At 41.8% G+C, this 20,798-nt stretch overlaps 1 protein-coding gene across 4 annotated transcripts in view; it reads left to right on the forward strand.

Moving 5' to 3' along the window:
- Positions 1–10,569: 10,569 nt before the first annotated feature.
- The window catches only part of Dennd1a (DENN domain containing 1A), a 578,498-nt gene continuing 568,269 nt past the window's right edge, over positions 10,570–20,798 (forward strand). For 2 of the 4 annotated variants that reach the window (XM_023701685.1, XM_023701684.1), the window contains exon 1: positions 10,577–10,822. In XM_023701685.1, the coding sequence (XP_023557453.1) occupies positions 10,806–10,822 (17 nt within the window). In that variant the 5' untranslated portion in view covers positions 10,577–10,805. Of the gene's footprint in view, positions 10,823–20,798 lie in introns of all 4 variants that reach the window. The other 2 variants (XM_004641595.2, XM_023701683.1) reach the window with 2 other exon arrangements.

The raw sequence follows: 20,798 nt of genomic DNA on the forward strand, positions 1-20,798 counted from the left end.
AGACAGACAGACAGACAGACAGACAGACAGCTTGGTAGCTTGGTATAAATTGTTTGGAAGGGCAGCTTGAGCATCAGACAGTCCTTAGAACATGCTTTATCTCTTAACACTGTTGGCTGGGTGATGTGGGGAGGTGGATTGCAAATCACTTCCCTTCTCTGTAAGTGCACATCACAGTACCAACCTTTCAGGTGTGCCACCAAGATGAAAAATAGCTCCTCCTGTAAGCAGCCTGAGGTGATCTGTCAAAGTGGTTCACTGTTCACTTGATCTACAAGAACCTACAACATCATGCAAATCAAGAGGTTCAGGGGCTGGGGAGATGCCTCAGTACAATAAGCGCCTTCCTGGCAAGCACAGGGTCCTGAGTTCAATCCCTGGTATCGCAAAACAGAGAGAGGGAGGGAGAGAGAGAGAGAGACAGAGAGACAGAGAGAGACAGAGAGACAGAGAGAGACAGAGAGAGAGACAGAGAGAGACAAAAAATATTCATGAAACTGCCCAGGCAATCAAGGATGTGCATGTCCCAAAAGCCACCAAATAGCTGAAAGATGTCACTTTAAAGAAACAAGGGCTACCATTTGGTGTTAGAATGGTGCAGTTGGCAGGCATGCCCTAGCCAAACAGTGTGCTGGACACTGTGTTGGTGACACCAAGAGAGTGCAGAATTTTGGCAGCATTTGGTTTAAAGTGCACAGTAATTCTGAGCTTATGGGCTTAAATGTAGATTCTCTGCTCAGTGAACATTTCTAGATGAACAAAGCACCCTTGTTGTGCCACTCCTGGCCAGATTAGCGCTTACACAAGCACCCTCATTCTATGGAGATGGTCCCTACCAAGACGGAATGAACTGTTCCTAAACCAAAAGAGGAGGTTGCACAAAAGCAACTGGAGAAATACTAATTCGACACATGGAAATAAATTCAGAATAAATAAATGCAAATCAAAGTTAAAAAAAAGATTGAAGATAGTATTAGTAAATACTATAGTGGCCACCAATTGTTCCTATGACAATCATTTATTTATCAAATATACATCGCCATTGTATTATAGGTATAACTTACAGGACCATCAGTACTTACAGATATAATTTTTCCTTCTCTCATTTTATAAAGTAAGTGCCAACAGTATTTATCTCCATTGGAGGAGCTAAATTAAGAACAATAATCAATGGAGGAAAACCACAGCAAGCTATGACATTGTATCTTAGGGATGTAACAAATGACCCATCAGGAGGAGCCAAGTGCAAGGGATAAGTTTGATTTCGTTCTGGCTTTTGCATCCCAGGTAAATCACTCAAGCCTTCCATGTATCAGAAATTTCCATTTTAAAGTGAGGACAATTCTCCCTCTCTATTGAGTGGTTGGAAAAATATATAAAGTATTAAATATTTGCAAAGTTGTAATATTAACGACGATGAGACAATAGGCCATAGAGGGGCAGGGAGCACATTGGTTGGCACAACCAGCCATGTGGGAGGAAGAGCTCAAGCTCACTTATGCCTGGCCTGCAAAAGAACATAAAAATCCTGAATTTACACTTAATATAAATATTTATTCAAAATGGATCAAATACCTACGTGTAATAGTAAAAAATTAGGAACTAATTAGAAGACAAAATGGGGAAGAAGCCAAGTGTGGTGGCGCATGCCTGTAATCCCAGCACTCTGAGGCTGAGGCAGGAGGGTCATTGTGAGTTTGAGATGAGTCTGGGCTACAAAATGAGCTCAAGGCCAGCCTGAGCTGCATAGTGAAACCCTGTTTCAAAAAGACCAAAAAAAAAAAAAAAATGTGGGGGCAGGGGAGAAGATTCATGCATTAGAGTAGCGGGTGTTTCTGGGATGTGATACCGAAGACACACGCAACAAATGGATTACATTTAAAAAAGAAAGGAAAAACTTTTGTGTGTAAAAGATTGTATAGACCAAGTGAAAAAACAATCCTTGAAGAAAATATTTGCAAATCATACATTTTATGAGAAGTTAATATCCAGAATAAACAAGTAATTCCTACAACTCAAGAAACAAAAAGAAACCTGGTTTACAAATGGGCAAAGGACTTGAGTAGGCATTTCTCCAAAAGGACATACAAATAGCAGAAAACACGGTGTGAGATGACATCACTAACCATTAAGGAAATGCAAATCAAAATCACAGTGAAATACTACCTCAAAGGAAAAAAAAAAGAAAGAAATACTACCTCATAGTCATGAAGATGGATTATATGTAAAACCAATAAACGAACCAAAAGCAAAACAGAAGCAGCAAAATAAAACAAATGCCAGGAACTATAGTACTGTATCGAAAAGGATGTGGATAATTTGGAATCTTGGTATACTAGGAGTGGGAGGGAATGTAAAATGGTTCAACTCTTCTGGAAAAGAGTCTAGTTGCTCAAAAAATTAAAAACAGAATTACTATATAATCCAGCAATTTTTGCCTCCAGGTACATAAACGAAATAAAAGTAGCTGCTGTTAAAACCTGTAATCCGGGGCTGGTGAGATGGCTCAGAGGTCTAAAGCACCTATTTAGAACAAGCTTAGCAAAGCACAGGTACCACGTTCAATCCCCCAGCACCACATGCCAGCCAGCCCCGCCCCCTGGTGGGCTGAGCTGGCCACACACACATACACACACACACACACACACACACACACACAAAATAAATAAATAAATATTAAAAAAAAAACAAAAACCCTGTAATGCTATTCTTCTGGAGACTGAGGCAGGAGGATTCAAGTTGAAGTCCACCCTAGCCAATTTAGCAAGGCTCTGCCTGTTAAAAAAAAAAGCTGGGGATGTAGAATTCCCTGGGTTCAACCACCAGTAACACAATAAACAAACAAACAAAAAACAAAGCAAACAAAAAGACTGGCGTGAATTTCAGTGGTGGAGCATTGCCTGGCATGTGTGACCACAGGTTCAATTCCCAGCTCTACCAAAAACAGAAAAAAAGCCTGAAATCAAACTCCCGAACAGATAGATATTAGTGCATTCATGTTCATAGCAGCATTATTAGCACGTACCAGAAGGTGGAAACAACTCAAGAATCCTTTAACGGATAAATAGATCATCAAAATGCATATGCATACAATGAAATATCGCCCAACCTTTAAAATGAAGGCCATTCAGACACAGGCTTCAAGATGAATGAACCTCAAAGACATTATGCTAAGTGAAATAAACCAGTCACAAGGGTACAAAGTCTGTAGGATTCCACGTAAGTGAGGTTACATGAGAGTAGTCCAACTCATCAAAGCAGAAAAATGTCAGGAGTTGTCGAGGAAGGAGGGCAGGGAAGTTACTGTATAGTTTAATGCATGAATGTTCAAGGCCTCTTGCCTCAGCTGCACTGACTGAAGAGGAAATGCCTTGGGCTGCATATGAAATATATAATATAGTTCATATACAGAAGTAACAAAACACATTTTTTGTATTTTTTTATATCTTTAAAAAGGGGGCAATATTAACCGAAAACGAGTGGAGCATATGGCCTTGTTTTGCAAAATTAATGTATCACTGTCTGGTTCAATGGAAGTGTTTGCAGTTCTTAGTAAGTTTTCAAGGTGCTCTTCAGAAATTTTGGATCTAATTTTACTCTTCATGTGTTTCATCCTTGAAAATAGTTTTTCACCATGTGGTAGTGTACACCTGTAACTCCTGCACTTTTGGAGGCTGAAGCAGGAGGATCGCAAGTTTGAGATCAGACAGGACAACTAGGCAAGTTACTTAGCAAGACCCTGTCTCAAGACGATCAAGTAATAAAATAAAAAAATAATAAATAATAAAAGGGCTAGAGATATAATTAAATGTGAAGGCCCTGGCTTTAATCTCCAGTACAGAAAAAAAAAATTTTTTTTCCACAAATGTATGTACTGCTAATGTAATGACATGAATAAGGTATCACTGTGAAGCAAGGGTCACAATAAAATGTTTCTTTGAGCTTAATATTTGATTGGAACTCTGTGCGTTCTGCTTGCAAATTTGCAGGGAGTGTATTTATGTCTACTGAAAACAGAGTCACAAATACACCAAAAAAGTTTGAAAAATAAAACACGTCTGTTTACTAACAACAAACATCTATCTTCACAGGCACAAATATGTGATCACCAAGTCACACAAATGCAGGTACGTCTGCTACTCAAGGTCTCCCTCCCGATGGCCGTGGGTGGGGGCAATGGAGGTAGTTACACTGCGCCCAACGCTCCCCTTCTCCGTTGCCTCAGCCTGTACCTTGGTAGCTGGAACATTGTGTAAATGAGTCATGCAAAATGCCAAACAAGGTTCCACCACAGTGTTAAAAGCTAATGCCCTGGGCTGGTGAGATGGCTCAGTGGTCTAAAGCACCTATTTGGAACAGGCTTGGCAAAGCACAGGGACCACGGTTCAATCCCCCAGCACCACATGCCAACCCGCCCCGCCCCCCTGGTGGGCTGAGCTGGCCACACACACACACACACACACACACATATAAATAAATAAAATTTTTTTAAAAAAAGCTAATGCCCTAGTGAGGCTGTGTTGTCAGCTCTCCAGAGTCTCAGGCCACCCATGGGACCACGGGTTGGGAACATCTAGTTTAATAGGTGCAGAGTATGGTCTGGGAATATAGAAACAGCCCTGGAGATGGACAGGTGACAGCTGTGTAACACTGTGAGTGTACTATACATCATCAAGCTGTACAGTTTTAAAAGGTGGTCCAATAAAGAAAGAAGGTTTAAAAATAGAAAATAAACACATACATTAACTCAGTATACTAAGTTTAAGTTTAAGAAGCCATTTCCCAAACTGGGTGTAGCGGCACACACCTGTAAGCCCAGCTACTGAGGAGGCTGAGGCAGGAGAAATAAATAATTGTTTGAAGCCAGCCTGAACAACTTAGCAAAAATCTAGCTCAAAAAAAAAATCCCAGATTTCGTTCTGTAGCTTATAATTTTTTTTTTAGGTGATGTACCTTCACATGAAGATTGTGCAGTCTTTTATTCACTAAATAAATATTGGTTACTGTCTGTATGTCAAGCTTTGTGCTTGACGTTGTCATCTCGGTGTGGATAAACCCGATGTGGCTCCTATCTTCATCATCTGACAATTTAGCAGAATAGTCTTCTTGTTTGTGGAATACCTATGTACTGAATATTAACTATATAGCAAGAGGTTTACATTCTTCATTTCATTTCATTTCATGAGGTGGAAATTAGCATCTCCTCATTAAAGAAGAAACTAAGGCTCAGAGAAGTTAAATAACTTTCTCCAAGTTCACTCAATTAGCAGCCTGGGTGTGCCCAACCTCAAGCCTATTCCCTGAGCTACTGCTATGTCCTGTCTGTATTGTCCTTGTAGGATGCACTTTGCTAAACATAAAAGGCAGTGAGAAGTTCTACAGTTAAGAATTCTGGGGCCAGAGAGATAGCTCAGAGACATAAGCACCTGCCTCACAAGCGCAAGGTCCTGTGTTTGATCCCCAGTATCACAATAAATAAATAAATAAATAAATAAATAAATAAATAAATCCTTTTAAGGGCCAGAGAGATAGCTCAGTAGAATAAGCACCTGCCTTGTAAGCGCAGGGTCCTGAGTTCAATCCCTGGCATCACACACACACACACACACACACACACACACACACACACACAAGAATTCTGTTTAACTTGGTATGATTCTGGTAAATAACTGGGGGGAGACAGGAGCAGTCATCCCATTGTTTCTATGGAATATAACCGCTACATCCAAGAGAAGTGAAAACATATGTCCATGTAAACATGAACACAGGAATGTTCATGGCAGGATTAATTATCCATAATATCCAAAAAGAGGAAACAACTGAAATGTCCATCAATGACAGACCAACAATACGTGGTGTAGCTGTCCGATAGAATACTAGGTGGTAACAAAAAAAGAACAAACTATTCATGTGTGCTACACAACAGAGATGCTGAGATTTCCTAAGTGAAACAAACCAGACATACAGGTCACATGTTACACGATGCCACTTAAAAATCTTTGCAATAAGGCAAATCCAGACACAGAAAGTTAGCTCATAGCTAGGCAGAAGAGAGGAAAAATTAGTGGCTGCCAGTAAGTGTGGGTTTCTTTAGGGGATAATGAAACATTCTGGAATTAGTGGTGACTGACTACTAAAAACCACTGAGGTATGTATGTTCCAGTGGTAAATTTTATGTGAATGATCTCTCTCTCTCTTTCTTTCTCTCTTTCTTTCTCTCTTTTCAGTAATGTTAATTGAGCCCAGGGCTTTGCACATGTTGACAAGTACTCTTTCCTTGAGCTACATCTCAAGCCTTTTATTTTTCTGAGACAGGTCTTGCTCAGTTGCCCAGGATGGCTTTAAAAACTTGAAGTCTTCCTGCTTCAGCCTCCCGAGTAGCTGGAACTATAGGCATGTGCCACTATACTTGACTTATCACAACTTTCATAAAATAATTCAATCAAAACTTAATGTAGTAGGAAGATAACCAGGCCACTGAATCTTGGTCTGCAGACCATGTGCTTAGCCATTTTGCACTTCATAATCACAGGGTCATTAAAGCTACTTCCTTCCACTGTTTTTGCCTGGCAAGTGCAGGGCCCTGAGTTCAAGGCACTGCCTTCCTTCTGTAACACAGGCCCCTCCACCCTAAGCAGAGAACCCAAACAGGCAGAGTGGCATGAGGTTCAAGCTCAGAGCCCAAGCAGCACCAGCATCAGTGCAGCTGGTGTCATGGCCTCCATTGGACTTTTATCTGCTCCGTCTGCTTATTTTGACAGCAGTTGGGAAGGCAAAGTTCCTAAGCCTTTCCTCCTCCCCAGAAGATGTCAGTTCTAATGACTGATCATGACATGTATTTGTTTCTTTTTTCTTTAATGTATTTGGTACAGGGTCTCACTACGCACCTTGGAATTACAGTGATCTTCCTGTTTTCAGCCTCCCCTGCCAGGGATGGAATCCTGGTTCCTGAGCTAGCCTAAGTAGGTGCTTAGTCTGCTGAGCTATCTCACTGGCCCTATGACATGTATTGGACAGATGGGTTTCATTTTATTTGGATGATATGAAATTCACCTTAGTTTTAAAGGAATTATAAAAACAGTGAAAAGGGGTTGAGGGGATGGCTCAGTAGAATAAGCACTTGCCTGGCAAGCGCAGGGCCCTGAGTTCAATCCCCAGTACGGCAAAAAAAAAAAAAAAAAAAAAAAAAAGTAAAAACAGTGAAGCTGAATTATAGAATATTAGAACAGAATTTTGGGGAGTTATCACCCGGCCTGATTCTCTTACTTTGGTTATGGGGTTACAGAGGCCCAGAGAAATAAGGTAGCTTGGCCAGTATCACATGGCTAATACTATTTGATGCCTTGCAATATCTAATACCTGTCTTGCTTTTTTTTCCCTAGAAATGCCACTTTCCCCCTTCAGCTGTGTGCGTGATTATGTGTAATAAAGTCCACATTTTCTAGTGAGACATAGTTGTATGACTTAAATTCTGATCAGTGGGGATGGACTCAGAAATGTTATGAGCAAGTCCTGTGAGTACACTTAAAGGTCAGGGGTTGGGTGGGATACCTCGTTCTTCCTTTGGCTGAGTGGGTTGCAGATTACATAGATAGAGTTCAAGCAGCTGTCCTAGGCCATGAAGTACAGGTGGAATTTGTAGGAAGGCAAGAAGAGTGTTCTAGAGCCGGGGAGATGGCTCAGTGGAATAAGTGCTTTCCTGGCAAGTGCAAGGGCCTGAGTTCAATCCCTGGTTCCGCCAAAAAAAAAAAAAAAAAGAGTGTTCTAGGTTTCTGACAATTATGTAATTGTCATAGCAGCTCTGAGATGCTCATCTCTATACCTTATGTGAAGAGAAATAGATGTCTATTTTTGTCAGCTTCTGTTATTTCACTCTTCTGTCACAGCTGAATTTTAATGGATGCAAATGTAAACAATAAAGTTGAGCTGAGCACTTAGGTCTCCTAACTCCAAGCATGGAACAATTTGATACTACACTTATTACTATAGAATTAATAATGAATGTCACAGGCTAAGATAATAACTTAATGGTAGAGCACTTGAAAGTGTGAGACCCAGCACCACATGCCATGCTGGCCTGCCCTCCAGGCGCGCTGAGCCAGCCACTGAGACCAGGCATGGTGGTGCATGCCTGTAATCCTAGTGCTGGGGAGGCTGAAAAAGGAGTATCACTACAAGTGTGAGCTGCATAGTGAGATCCTGTACCAAATACATGAGAAAGAAAGAAAAAAGAAAGAAAAAAAGAAAGAAAGAAAGAAAGAAAGAAAGAAAGAAAGAAAGAGAGAAAGGAAACATGAGGTTCCAGGTTTGACTCCCAGCACTGCAAACAAACAAATAAGCATACATGTCAAACTATGCTAAGTGTTTTGTATATAATAGTTGCTGGTAATTTTTGAGTTCTTACTATAGGCTAGTCACTAAATACTTTAAATATCATTAGCTCATTTAATTCACATGGAAATTTCAGTAAAATGGTCTATTGTATTTTGGCAGTACTAGAGGTTGAATCCAGGACTTTACCCTTGCTAGACAAGTGATCTGCTACTGAGCTACATCCCTGGTACCCCAAATAGGTCTATGATCATCATTTCCATTTTAAAGATGATGAACCTGAGGCACAGACAGACTGAATAACTTGCCTAAGATTACAAACATGTATATATAGCAAGAGGGAGAGCTGAAAATTGAACCCTATCTGGTATTAGAAGCAGATTCCTAATCTGTGTTCTCTCCCCAGACCACCCTGCTGTCTCAGAGGCCACCTGGGCAGACACATACCTCCACCCTCTGCCTTTGCAACACACACACACACACACACACACACACACACACACACACACACAGAGCGCCACCCAGCAGGCACCTAGACATTTTTGTGGCCAGGATGGCTACAACCTCCTTTGAAAAGCAGCCAGCTTTTGCCCTCCACCAAATAACTTTGTTTTATTTATAGTCTCCTGCTCAGAGCTTTTGAACTGGCTGCTCATTCCAGGGAAGATCTTGATAACAACTGTTCTTTGGAGAGGGTTCATAGGAAACAGGGTGAATAAACACCACAGAGCCCCTGCCTGTCTAGCAGAGCTTTGCTCCTGGGGGTGTTTATACGTCGGTGTTGGTGTCTGGGCCCAAAAGACTTTGAATTCAAAATGGCAGCGTAACATTTTTATTTTTGTTGTTGTTGTTTTATTTCAAAAGATTTCAGTCTTTACCTTCAACAATGCTCAAGGCAAAGCCAAAAAGAGAAATTATCTTCATCCAGAAGATAAATGCAAAGGAAACAGTCTTTTTAAAAATTTATCTTCTTGCTTTCTTTGCCCCCTGCCAGGTCAGGGGCCTATGATAAGTTACCTTCCTGACTAGGGGCCAGAAATGGGATCCCTCATTCTATGAATTTATGAGGGCTAAAATGTAAGAGAGGCTATAAGGAATTTCATTTTCTTAAAGTATCAAAGTTTATTTGATATATGGAATTTCAGAGCAGAATGATAGAAACAATAACAACGATAAACAAAAAAACAGAGAAGCTGAAGAAGAGGTGACCCTTTGAGTTTATAATGTCTTCTGAGTTGTGGGCAAAGGTTCCACCTTAAAGCATGACTATAGCTACAATATATGTCTAGTTACTCAGATGGGATGCTAATCTTGGCCTCATCAGTTGCTAGTTATGTCACCTTGGGAATATCCCTCAGTTTACTTTCTATAAAACAGGGCTATAAATACAGGAGTATTGTGAGACTTGACATTAACCAGGCATAGGAAAAAGTGTCTGATTCAGAAAGGACAGGCACTTAGCTTTCAAGTTAGCTACTGGGTGCTGTCTCAATTGCTTACTTTGTGGTTGCTACAGGGGATGAAATTGGGGTGTTCAGGGCAGCGAGCCACAGGGTGTATGGGGCACACTAGCAGGGCGCAATCTTGGCTCTCAAGTTCAGTATCTTTATTTGCTTTGACTCAATCACAGTCAGAGGCTCTTCTGGTTACATGAGGCTTCTGTATTGGAGTCCCCCAAATGGCTAGTAGAGGAACTAGAAATTCTGAAGGGTATGGCGGAGATGAGCCATCTTATGGGTCCTATGACGACCCCAGGTGGTTTTAGAGTGGATATGTGGGATCTCTTTAGAGAAATGGTCCTTCCTCAAGGATCATGTGGGAGAAAGTGATGGTATGATGGGATAACAGGGTCTGTAAGAACCTTATGGATGACAATGAGTTTTTCAAAGGGAAAATATGTTTTCAGGGAGGCCTGAGTGACATCTCTATGCCAAAGTGGGAGGACACCACAAGGAAAGTTTCTTCAATGGCCTTGGGGGTCTCCCTGCTGTAATCAGAACCTCTTTAGGAGGTCGTAGTGGAGTTTTCTGAGGGAGATCAGCCCGCGCAGGCCTACAGGTGCCCACGGAGGTCCTGCCCAAGTCCTCGCGGGCACGTGCTCAGGGAGCTGGCGGGCTAATACTTGGGTCCCGCCCCCCGCGGCCCCGCCTCCCGAGAGCGGACTACAGTTCCCAGCATCCCCAGCGGGTGGCGGCGGCGCGGGCGGGAGGGGGCGGCCTGTGAGAGGTGGAGGGGGCGGCGCGCTCCGGGCACGCGCGCCGGCGACCATGGCGTTTGCCCGGCTGGAGCGAGTACATTAACCCCGGGAGGCGGCGGCGGCGGAGGGAGCGAGCGAGCCTCGAGCGGGCGGGCCCCAGCCTGAGGGAAGGGAGGAAGGGGCGGGGAGAGCGCCAGAGGGAGGCCGGTCGGCCACGGGCGGGCGGGCAGCGCAGCGCCGAGCAGGGCCCGCGGGCCCATGAGGAGGCCCGGGGACCATGGGCTCCAGGATCAAGTGAGTGCGGCCGGGCGGAGCCGGGCCGGGCGCGGGGCGGCGAGGCCGGGCAAGGGCTGCAGGCCGCGGGTCGCGCGTGGGACTTGTTGCCTGGACCCCAGGGGCGCCGCGCGTGCGGGCGTCACGCGGGGAGGGGGATGGTTGCCATGGCGATGCGGGGAGGCGCGGGGGCGGGGTGGAGGGGCGCTGGGTATCAGGTGTCCCCCTCCTCACCTGATGGCGGGAACAGCTGAGGTTACGAGATGTCTCCCCTCGGGCGGGTTTACCCGAGAGCCTTTGAATATGGGAGGGGTAGTGGGATACCTCCGGAAGCAAGTCCCCAAATGGGTGTGTTTGGGGCGCCCCCGAGAGTTGGCAGGTTCTGAGAGTGCATCATAGCTGCCGGAGGCCTGCGGCCCCCACAGAAGTGATGTGTGGATTTTTAGAAGGAGGGGGCCTTGGTGGATTTAAGGTTTATATGGCCTGTGGAGGAAGGCCCTTCTGTCCTCCCATTCCCCCTTATCTGTGAAAGTCCCCACACACAAGGGTCAAAGGCTAGAAGGAAGATTCCGCTGTTGTAATTGAGCACCTGATCTCTATAATCTGTAACCCAATCTGGGCAAATTCTCCCATTCATTCACCTGTGGTGCCCAGTGGGTGTTAATTTTCCAGGGACATGTTGATACATCTAAGTTCAGAATCCGTTGGAATATTGTTGCCTTCTTCCGAACATAAAAGTTGACTTGGAAAGTACAACTTTTATGTGGTCCAATTTGGGTGTGTTGCCTTTGACTCTATCTCTCCTCCCAGCCGAGTCCTCTTTTGGCCACTCCCTTCCTCAGACTCAGAACATGAGATGCTTTATCTCTAATCACTAACAAATGTTCGCTTTTTCTCTATGACTAATAGAATTGTTTAAGGGTATTTAAAAACAAACTTGACAGCGCAGGCTTTTTGGTAAAACAGCTTTCACAAGACACTTTAAACCCTCTTGCAAGAAAGTCTGCGGAATGTGTTTATTTCAGCATTTTAAGAACTGTACTAGGGAAGTTTAAAAGGGGAAGAGCCTCAAGGGCAAAACCTAATAATTATTCAAACATTGCCTCTCATGTCTAGGTGAAGCTGGTTCAATATGACCCTTGCCCAGCCTGTGGTCCCCTGAGTGGTTAGGCTTCTCATTTACAAACTGTGTCTAATAGGTGCTGCAGTAGCTTTGAGACATTTAGTAAATGAAATAAGTTTGCTTATATGGAACATGGAAGTGTTAGATGAGCATGCTGTTTATTTTTGTTGAAATGGGGGGGGGTAGAAGTGTGCTCCAAATAAGAGCTTGAAAGACTGAGGAGGTTAAAAGATGCAGTTTGTACTGTATTGGGATTAAAAAGGCCCTTAAACTATAGTTCTTGCTTCCAAGTAAGAATTGTAAACTTGAATTTCAATAGCACTTAGAAACACTTTCCAAAAGCCATCTTAGAGTTGCAGAGTATGTGTGAGGATGCTTACTTTTCTTGTTGTGGAAGAGTTCAGAAACTTGAATGACACCAATGTCAGAAATGGCTTTAAACTCCTATAAACGGAAGTTCAGATGATTGTCAGGTCCCTCTCTTCTTGACAGTAGCACGTTGACAAGTATGTTTCTCAAGTACATTTTGTGGAACCCATCACTATAATATCTGAGCATTAGGGCAAAGGAATTTACTAAGGTGTGAAATTAGTATGAAGAATAGATTTATTGATCTTAAAACTAAACTGCTCTGTGGTAAAATTTTAGGCTTGGGAAATGTGTTAGTTTGTGGTGCGACTGAAAGCAAACATGAAAAGAGAAGTTATGAAAAGTAGTTGTGATTTATGGTGACTGTTGATTATGCAACTTCCTCCTGATGCTGGGAATGGGGGTAGACAGGTGCCGAGGAAACTGTGCTGAGGAAACCACCTACTAAGCCAGCCTAGTCTTTGGAGAACACAGAGTGTGGGCTACTATTGATCATTTCAGGCTAGCAGGACAGAATAGATGTTGGCTCAAGGTGTTCACTTGGCTGAGGTGGAAGCTAAGTGTTGAAGTTTTGCTAGGTTAGTGGGAGGTGGGGCACACTGCAGGAGGCATCAAGCAGTAGAACACTATGGCTGCCTGTGTTTTTTCTCTTATCTCTGATGCTTGTGGTGTCACAAGAACAATGTGGAATCAGATTTGGGTTCAAATTCCAGCTCTTTCAGGCTAACTATAAAACAGTGCAGACTACCTTTTAATCTGGGCTCTCCGAGGGCTGAAGGAGGTCACCTGTGACCAGGTTGTAGAATCATTATGGGCAATAAACAGCACCAACAAGAATGTTGGGGTCATATTAAAAACTCAGTAATTGTTTGGATTTCTAAAGTACATTTTTATCAAAAGACTAAGAACATCTGATATATTTTATTTTAGAATTGTGAGAGAAAGGTGTGTTTAAGCAATGGAGAAAAAAATTAATGGTCAAGGACTTAAGACTGTTAATGTGCAGAGCAGGATTTTGTCATATTATTAATAAATAAAAGTTGATTAAAAACAATACTGTGTGTAATTGTGGAGCTCATGTCTGTTGCATAATCAGTGGTAAAGCATGTGAGTTGCTAGGCGCAGCTGGTGAGATTTAGTGCTTGGTCAGACCTTCAAGCCAAGGCTGTTGAGCACAATATCAAATCCTCACAGCTGTCCAATGTGCTATTTGTTAATCACCTTTCTCAAATGAGGGTGTGAAAGTCTAGGTCTAGAATTAGATGCCACCCCCAGGAAGCCTTCATTGATGTTTGTTCTCTAGTGCTATGCTGCCGCAGCCCACCCATAGCCTAGACCAGATGCCCCATCTATGTTTCTGTGGCCCTTTTTATCAGTGCCATGGGGCCGTGTCTAGTTGTCTGTCACACAAACTTTGACGCAAACTTAACAAGGGCAGAAACAATGTTACCTAATTTTGTTGTGTCAAACACTCAATGACTGGTGCTTGTAAATTTCAATGACTGGCACATGGTTGTTTAGGAAGAGTTTATGGGATACATTGAAGAAACATGTTAGGCTTTGAATTAAAATTCTACCTGAGATTGGGTTCTCTGATTTGAATATACACAAAGTTAAAAGAATTTGCTATATAAACCCTTGAGGAAGAAGAGTTTCTAACAGTTTTAAGCCAAATTGTCCTGCTCTAAGCAGGATCTTCTTTTACCAAAGAGTGTTTAGTTTGTTTTTTAAAAAGGACCATTGTCTTGCTTCAAGCCAAACTTTAGTCCATGAAGGAAGGTCACCCATATGCAGATAGCATCCAGGAAGCCTAAATCTTAAGTCTGAGCAGACGTTGGTCTGGATGGATGAAAGGAGCAGTGGTAACTGACAATCTTCGACAGGTATGTTAAATCTTACTTAGTGTTTGAGTGATCCCGGTGGACCAGAATGTGGTTAATATGAAGCAATTTAACTGATAATGCAGACACACAGCAGGAAACTGTGCGGCAGCTTAATATTGCTTGTGGTGACATCCTAGAAATTGCTTCCAGGCACTAAGTACAGGAAGTGGGTTGTAAGTAATCGAAGGAAGTATTCTAAGTGAGTTTGAAGAGACTTGACATTTATGGCCTCAGAGAAAAGCATACTAATACATTTGCAGGTATGGGGACCAAACAGGGCAACTGATTTGGCCTTGTGGTTGCTCTGCGTTAACCTGTATACCTGTGTTCTGTCCCTGTCAGACTGTGACCTCTGTGACATTGGTACCCAAGAAATTTATCCATTCACTCCTTTATTATAGAACTGTGTGTCAAACAGAGTAAGCATTGAGTAAATAGTAGCCATTATTGTAATTAGCCGTATGTGCCTGGCTTTGTGCTAAGTACTAGGCACACAAAAGTAAAAAGTGTTTTCTTTGCTTTAACACTTTCTAAAATTGTAAGCATAAATGTAAAACCAAAACACTCCTTCCCCAAGCTTCTTAAACCCTACCAAAACTCCAAGTACAATACAGTAAAGTAATTGCTGATGTGGATGAATAGATAATGAAGTTTAGGAGAGATTGCCCACTCTGAGGGATCAGGAAAAGAAGTCTTCATCAAGGAGATAATATTTAAGCTAAAGAATGAGTGAGGGTCTGAAGGGGTTAAGGGCGGTGGATAGAAGGAGAAGTGGTGAAGGTGGCATTACCAGTGGTAGTATTTACAGAAGGAATGGCAATGTTAGAGAAATAAAAATATTGCCATTTATTAGCATTTACGTGTCAGGAAGTGTGTTGAACATCAGGAATTCTAATGATAAGTACAGATTTGTCCGTACTGTCATGAAGTGCTTATAGTCTGGTGGATCTGACAGATAAGTGAACTCAGTAAATTCACATGAGTCTATATGGATATGTTTAAAGGAACAAGATGCTGAGTGATGGGAGTGGCTGTTCTATTTTGGAGTAGTAAGGGTGGCCTCACAGTGGAGATGACATTTGGGCTGAGACAAAAGGATGAAGAGGTATTAGTCATGTCAAGAGACCAGGTAAGACTTATTATTCAAGGCAGAGGGTAGAGCATACATGAAGTTCTGGAGGTAAAGGAACCCTGGATGCATTTCAGGAACTGATAGAAGATTTGAGTAGTGAGTCAAAGAGGCTTGAGATGAGGTCAGGGAGCTTGAGGTAGGTTTTGTAGGTTGTGGTAATCTGAAAACTACCAAAGATGTTCACATGCTATACCATTTATTCTTTTAAAGTAAATGGCTTTTAGTATATTTACAGAAGTGTGACTGACCACCACTATTGAATTCCAGAGTATTTTCTTCACCCCAGTAAGAAACTTCATATTCCCAAGCCCTCCAAACCTTAGGCTATCACTACTTACACTTGCTGTGATTCTGGGCATTTCTTGTAAATGGAGTGGTACACAGTCTCTCACGTGTCTAGTTACTTAGTGTAGTGGCTTCAAAATTTAACCATGTTGCAGCCTGTGCAAGTGTTTATTCTTTTTTTTTTTTTTTTGAGACAGGATATGTAGTTCAGGCTAGCCTTGAACTCACTACGTAGCCCAGGCTGGCCTCAAATTTGATGATCCTCCTGCCTTAGCCTCCCAGTTGCTGGGATTCTAGGTGTGCAGCACCATGCCTAGTTTGTTACTTTTTATTGGTAGGAAACACGCCACTCATTAGTTGTTAGGTATTATCATTTTATCTACTCATTAGTTGTTAGGCATTAGGATTGTTTTTCCTTTTCCCTATAAATAATATTGCTGTGAACTTTTCTTTCTGGTACTGGGAATTGAACTCAGGATCTTGTACTTGCCAGCCAGGTGCTTGTGTTGCTGAGCTATAACCCAGACGCTGTCAACATTTTGTGTGGACACATTTTCATATTGAGGTGTTATATACCTAAGAATGGGAATTGCTGGATCATTAGTTAATTATATAAACTTTTTTTTTTTTTTTGAACAGGGTCTCTGTAGTCCAGGCTGGCCTTGAACTCACTTTCTTGGGCTTGCCTGGCAATCCTACTTCACCCTGGAATTACAGGCATGCAACGCCATGCCCAGCCCCAGTGTAAACATTTTGAGGAACTATTAAAATTGTTTTCCAAACTTGCTGTACCAAAAGTGACATTTCATTATGGCTATCATTTGTCCCAAATGAGTTGTGTAAGAGACATAAAATCAGAATAGACTTCTCAGAAGAGGTTGGGACTTGAACTGGAAGAAGAGTCCTGAAAAAGGAAGGAGGGAGTCCCAAAGAAAGAGTAGTGGGAGTTACATGGTTTGAAGTGAAGATAAACCCATTTCACTATTTTCAACTACAGAGGCAGTTTTGGCTTCTTGTTTTTTGTTTTTCGTTTTTTGAGACACAGTCTCACTTTGCAGCCCAGGCTGGGCCTGAACTCTTCATGTAGCCCAGGACAGCCTTGAACTTGCAGCTGTCCTCATGCCTCAGGCTGAATGCCGGGATTGCAGGCATGCACCACCACTCCTGACCTGAGCACTGGCTTTTTAATGTAGCTCTGCTGCAATTTTTTCTTTGTTTGTCTGCTTTTCGGGACTGCTCTTTAAAGGATTCCATTTCCCATATGTGGGACAGATTTGTTGGTTCTTGTGGCCTCTTGTGTAACAACAATGATCCATAGCTGTTTTATGATAGAACTGGGAGCTGAAATGTGACTTCCTCCTCAGGCCTGCCTCTAGTTTCTCTTTCCTTCCTCTTTCTGGCACAGTGCTCCCTCCCAGTCCCAATAGGAGAACATAGAAAGATTTTGGGTGGTAGAATAAATTTCCTCAAAAACCAGTTTCTCCATTATTAGTGCCCAGAGTCAGCCACTTAAAGTTTCATGACTTTTCTGGAAAATATTTATGGTACTCCATCATTCTACTCTTAATCTCTGCAGTCAATTTGTAGAGGCTTATAGGTCAGATAAGTTTGATATAGAATATAAAATTTAGAACATCACTCTAGGGAAGTGTTTGGATTCAGAATATTAAATGTGTGTGCAAGATCCTTGTTTTTGGAATGCTGTTTGCAATTGGAAAAGTTCAGCCTCTTTCCTGGCCATAGGGGAAATTAATCTCTGGGTTTACAGCATCCTTTTTGCTTAAAAGGACCTAGTTAGGCCTGGGGAGATAAAGAAGACAAAAGAGACCAAAAGAAAGTTGGTTTCCTCTCTTTATTGGAACCTATATCCATTCTTCCAGGTCTAGTTATGTGTCACCTAATGACACTTTTATCAACAATGGACCAATGTGTAACTCTAGTTCCATGAAGTGGTAATGCCTACTGATGTGGTGACTTTAGTTTAAAGACTGTGATGCTCCGATGATCAAGTAGCCTAATGATGTGTTTCTCAGAATGTATATCCATTGTTAAGTAACACATGACTGTATTTAGGACTTAAGGACTTGGATGAAAGAAGTAATAAAAGGTATATTCAAAATGTATATGTTTCTATTGAAAAGACAGTATTCCAGGAGTTTATTTGGAAATTGAGTATGGAATATATACTTTTCTTTTAGAGATACTGAGTATGAATCAGCAGCTCATAAGAGCAATGGGAAGTTCAGGCAAAGGGAACTCTGCGTGAAGTCCTAGGTGGATTAAAAAGTGTAGCTGAAACACAGGATATGTGGACTCATTATAGGAAATGAATTTGAAAAAAAATAGGTTTGTGCCATTGGGACATTCTGCATTGAAGGGTTGAGTTAAGGATGTGATGCAGGTAGATTTGGGTTTTTAATAAGATTCCCTGGCAGCAGTAGTTCAGAGCAATGGTGTCTCTGCTGTGTGCAGAATGATCTATTGGGCTGTGAGAAAATTATTAGATCTTACATTGATTTTTAGATCAACCTTCAAAATTTGTTTTTTAATGTACATATTAGCATGATAAGACATGTTATAATTTATAAGGACATAGATTAGATATATGCTTTTTCTGATAAGGAATGTATTGGGCAATAGGTTCTGAAATTGTGGAGCTCTGTAATAGTTTATATTGCAAAAGATTAAGGCTTGAAGTAAGATTTTGATGGTGGAAAGAAAAGGGATGGATTTAAGATAGATTTAGGTAGAATTGACACCTTGGTGACAAATTACATGCAAAAGTCAAGACAAGAATGAAAGATGGCCTGCCAGAGTTAGCAAAGTTATAAATGTGGCATTTGTAAGAACTCATTTATTATATAGTGCTCTTATTTTTCTCAAGGGAAGAAGTTACAATTGGGAGAAGTCATTTTGGTCTGCAGTGAGAAAGGAAGGAATCTTGAAGGGCTCCGTAGAGAATGTGTGCGCTTTTGTCAGACTTCAGGAGGAATGAACCAAATTGTTCCAAGGAAATATGTCCATGGTAGATTTAGAGAGAGAGAAACAAAAGAGAACAACTTTTGAACTCACTTCAGTCACAGGAAGGGTTTTGGGGGTGTTGCATTGATCTGGCTGGGCTGTGTGAATAAGTGGAAGGAAGGAAGTGAATCAGGAAAGATGCTGTTGGACTCCAAGCAGTTCTTGTAGTTCAGGGAGCGTGAGGAGCTGGGATGGGGTGTGTGTGTGTTCAACTTTGCGTCTCCAGAACCACACCGTTTCCCTTCTGAATTCTAAATTTCAGAACCTGTTTTTTGTTTTTCTTAAGGGGAAATTAATAAATTCACCTGAAGAGCAATTTTAAGGAATATTGTCCTCAGCAGAGATGATGCCATTTAATATAAAAGGAAACTGTCCTGATTATCACTTGCAGAGAATGAAACTTTTTTTTTTTTTTTAAATGTATTTAGTACAGGGTTGGCAGGTTCTCACTACACAAATCAGACGCCTAGTGATCCTCCTATTTTCAGCCTCCCAAGCTCTGAGATTACAGGCGCGCTCCACCACACCCAATCATTCCACCATTCCCAGTCTTAGTGGCTGTCTCAGCACACCCCGGGGATGGGGCCAGCACGGCATCCAGGGATTGAACCCCGGCCTCTTTGTCTGCCTGAGCAGGCTCTTTAGTCCACTGAGCTATCTGGCTGGCTCCGAAAATGAAACATTCAATTGTCTGAAACCTTGAAGTTTAAAAAAGTAAGAAGAAAATAAATGCTCCTTTTTTTTTAATATTTGGTACAGGGTCAGCAGGGTCTACAGGGTCTCACTACACAGATTGGACTTGTAGTGAGCCTCCTGTTTTCAGCCTCCCAAGTGGTGGGATTACAGGTGTATGCCAGCATGCCCAGTCTCAATTGCTCTCTCAGCATGTCCCAGGGGAGGGCCGGCACGGCATACTGGGGATTGAACACCGGCCGCTGTGCTCTGCCTAAGCAGGTGCTTTAGTCCACTGAGCTATCTGGCTGGCTCTGTTTCTTTTTTTAATAATTTTTTCTTGTGAGGTACAGGAAATGAACTTGGGACCTTACACTTGCCAGGTAGGTGCTGTGCCTCTGAGCCATATCCCAGGCAGTGTTTCTTTTTATAGTTTTTTTTTTTTTTTTTTTTTTTCTGTAAAGTATTTTCTTCCTTTGGGGAGGATGTTAGGGTGATGCATAGTAGGTTTTATTGAATTTATTTGAAGGATTGAGATCCTGATATGACAATATTCTTGCTGGTTGAGGAAAGAGGAAGCCTATGTTCTCCTAAGAGAGATAAGTTGTACATAATTAGAAGCGCAATCCTAGCAGGGTGCATAGCACACATGCACACTTGTAATTCCAGCTATCAGAAGGCTGAGGTAGGATGATCACAAGTTCTAACCTTGGCTGGGTAATTAGACTTCTTCTATCTCAAAAACAAAGGGTGGGGGCTAGAGGTACAGGTCAGTGGTGTAGCACTTAACAAGTCTCTAGTTCAGTCTTTAGTACCACTTATAATTTTATAACATTAGGAACACTTTATATCGCCTCTCATAAATATGGGAAATGTGGGGCTGGGGAGATAGCTCAGTAGAATAAGTGCTTGCCTGCCAAGCGCTGAGGGCCTGAGTTCAATCCCTGGTTCTGCCAAAAAAAAAAAAAAAAAAAAAAAAAAGAGAAATTGTTATGAAAGGTTTATACCAATAATTTGTCTGGTGGATACACTGTTTACTCTTTTTAAACATGATTTTTCATTTCTTTTTCTGTGGTGCTTAGAATAATTTTAAACTATTTTATCCTGAAAACTAAACATTTATAAAAATAGAATATTATAATCAGCCCCCAAATGCCTATCACCCTGTTTTTTTTTTCCTGGAACCGGGGATTGAACTCAGGCCCTTGAGCTTGCCAGGGAAGCGCTTATTCCACTGAGCCATCTCCCCAGCCCTTCATCACCCAGTTTTAATATTAAGTATTATGTATTAAGTATTAAGTATTACTATAAGTATTAAGTAATACTATTAAGTATTAAGTAATATTAAGTATATGGATTGCCTAATTTCATTTATAGGTAACTGATTTTATCCCTCTTTTTTACTTTCCAATTTGGTAATATTTTGAAGCAAATCCAAGAAGCCACATCTCATTTTTTAGTATTTCCATATGTGTCTAAAAGATAACTTGGGGCCCAGGGAGATGGTTTAGT

This window comes from Octodon degus, unplaced genomic scaffold (genome assembly GCF_000260255.1).
Source record: "Octodon degus isolate 3935 unplaced genomic scaffold, OctDeg1.0 scaffold00138, whole genome shotgun sequence".
NCBI lineage: Eukaryota > Metazoa > Chordata > Mammalia > Rodentia > Octodontidae > Octodon > Octodon degus.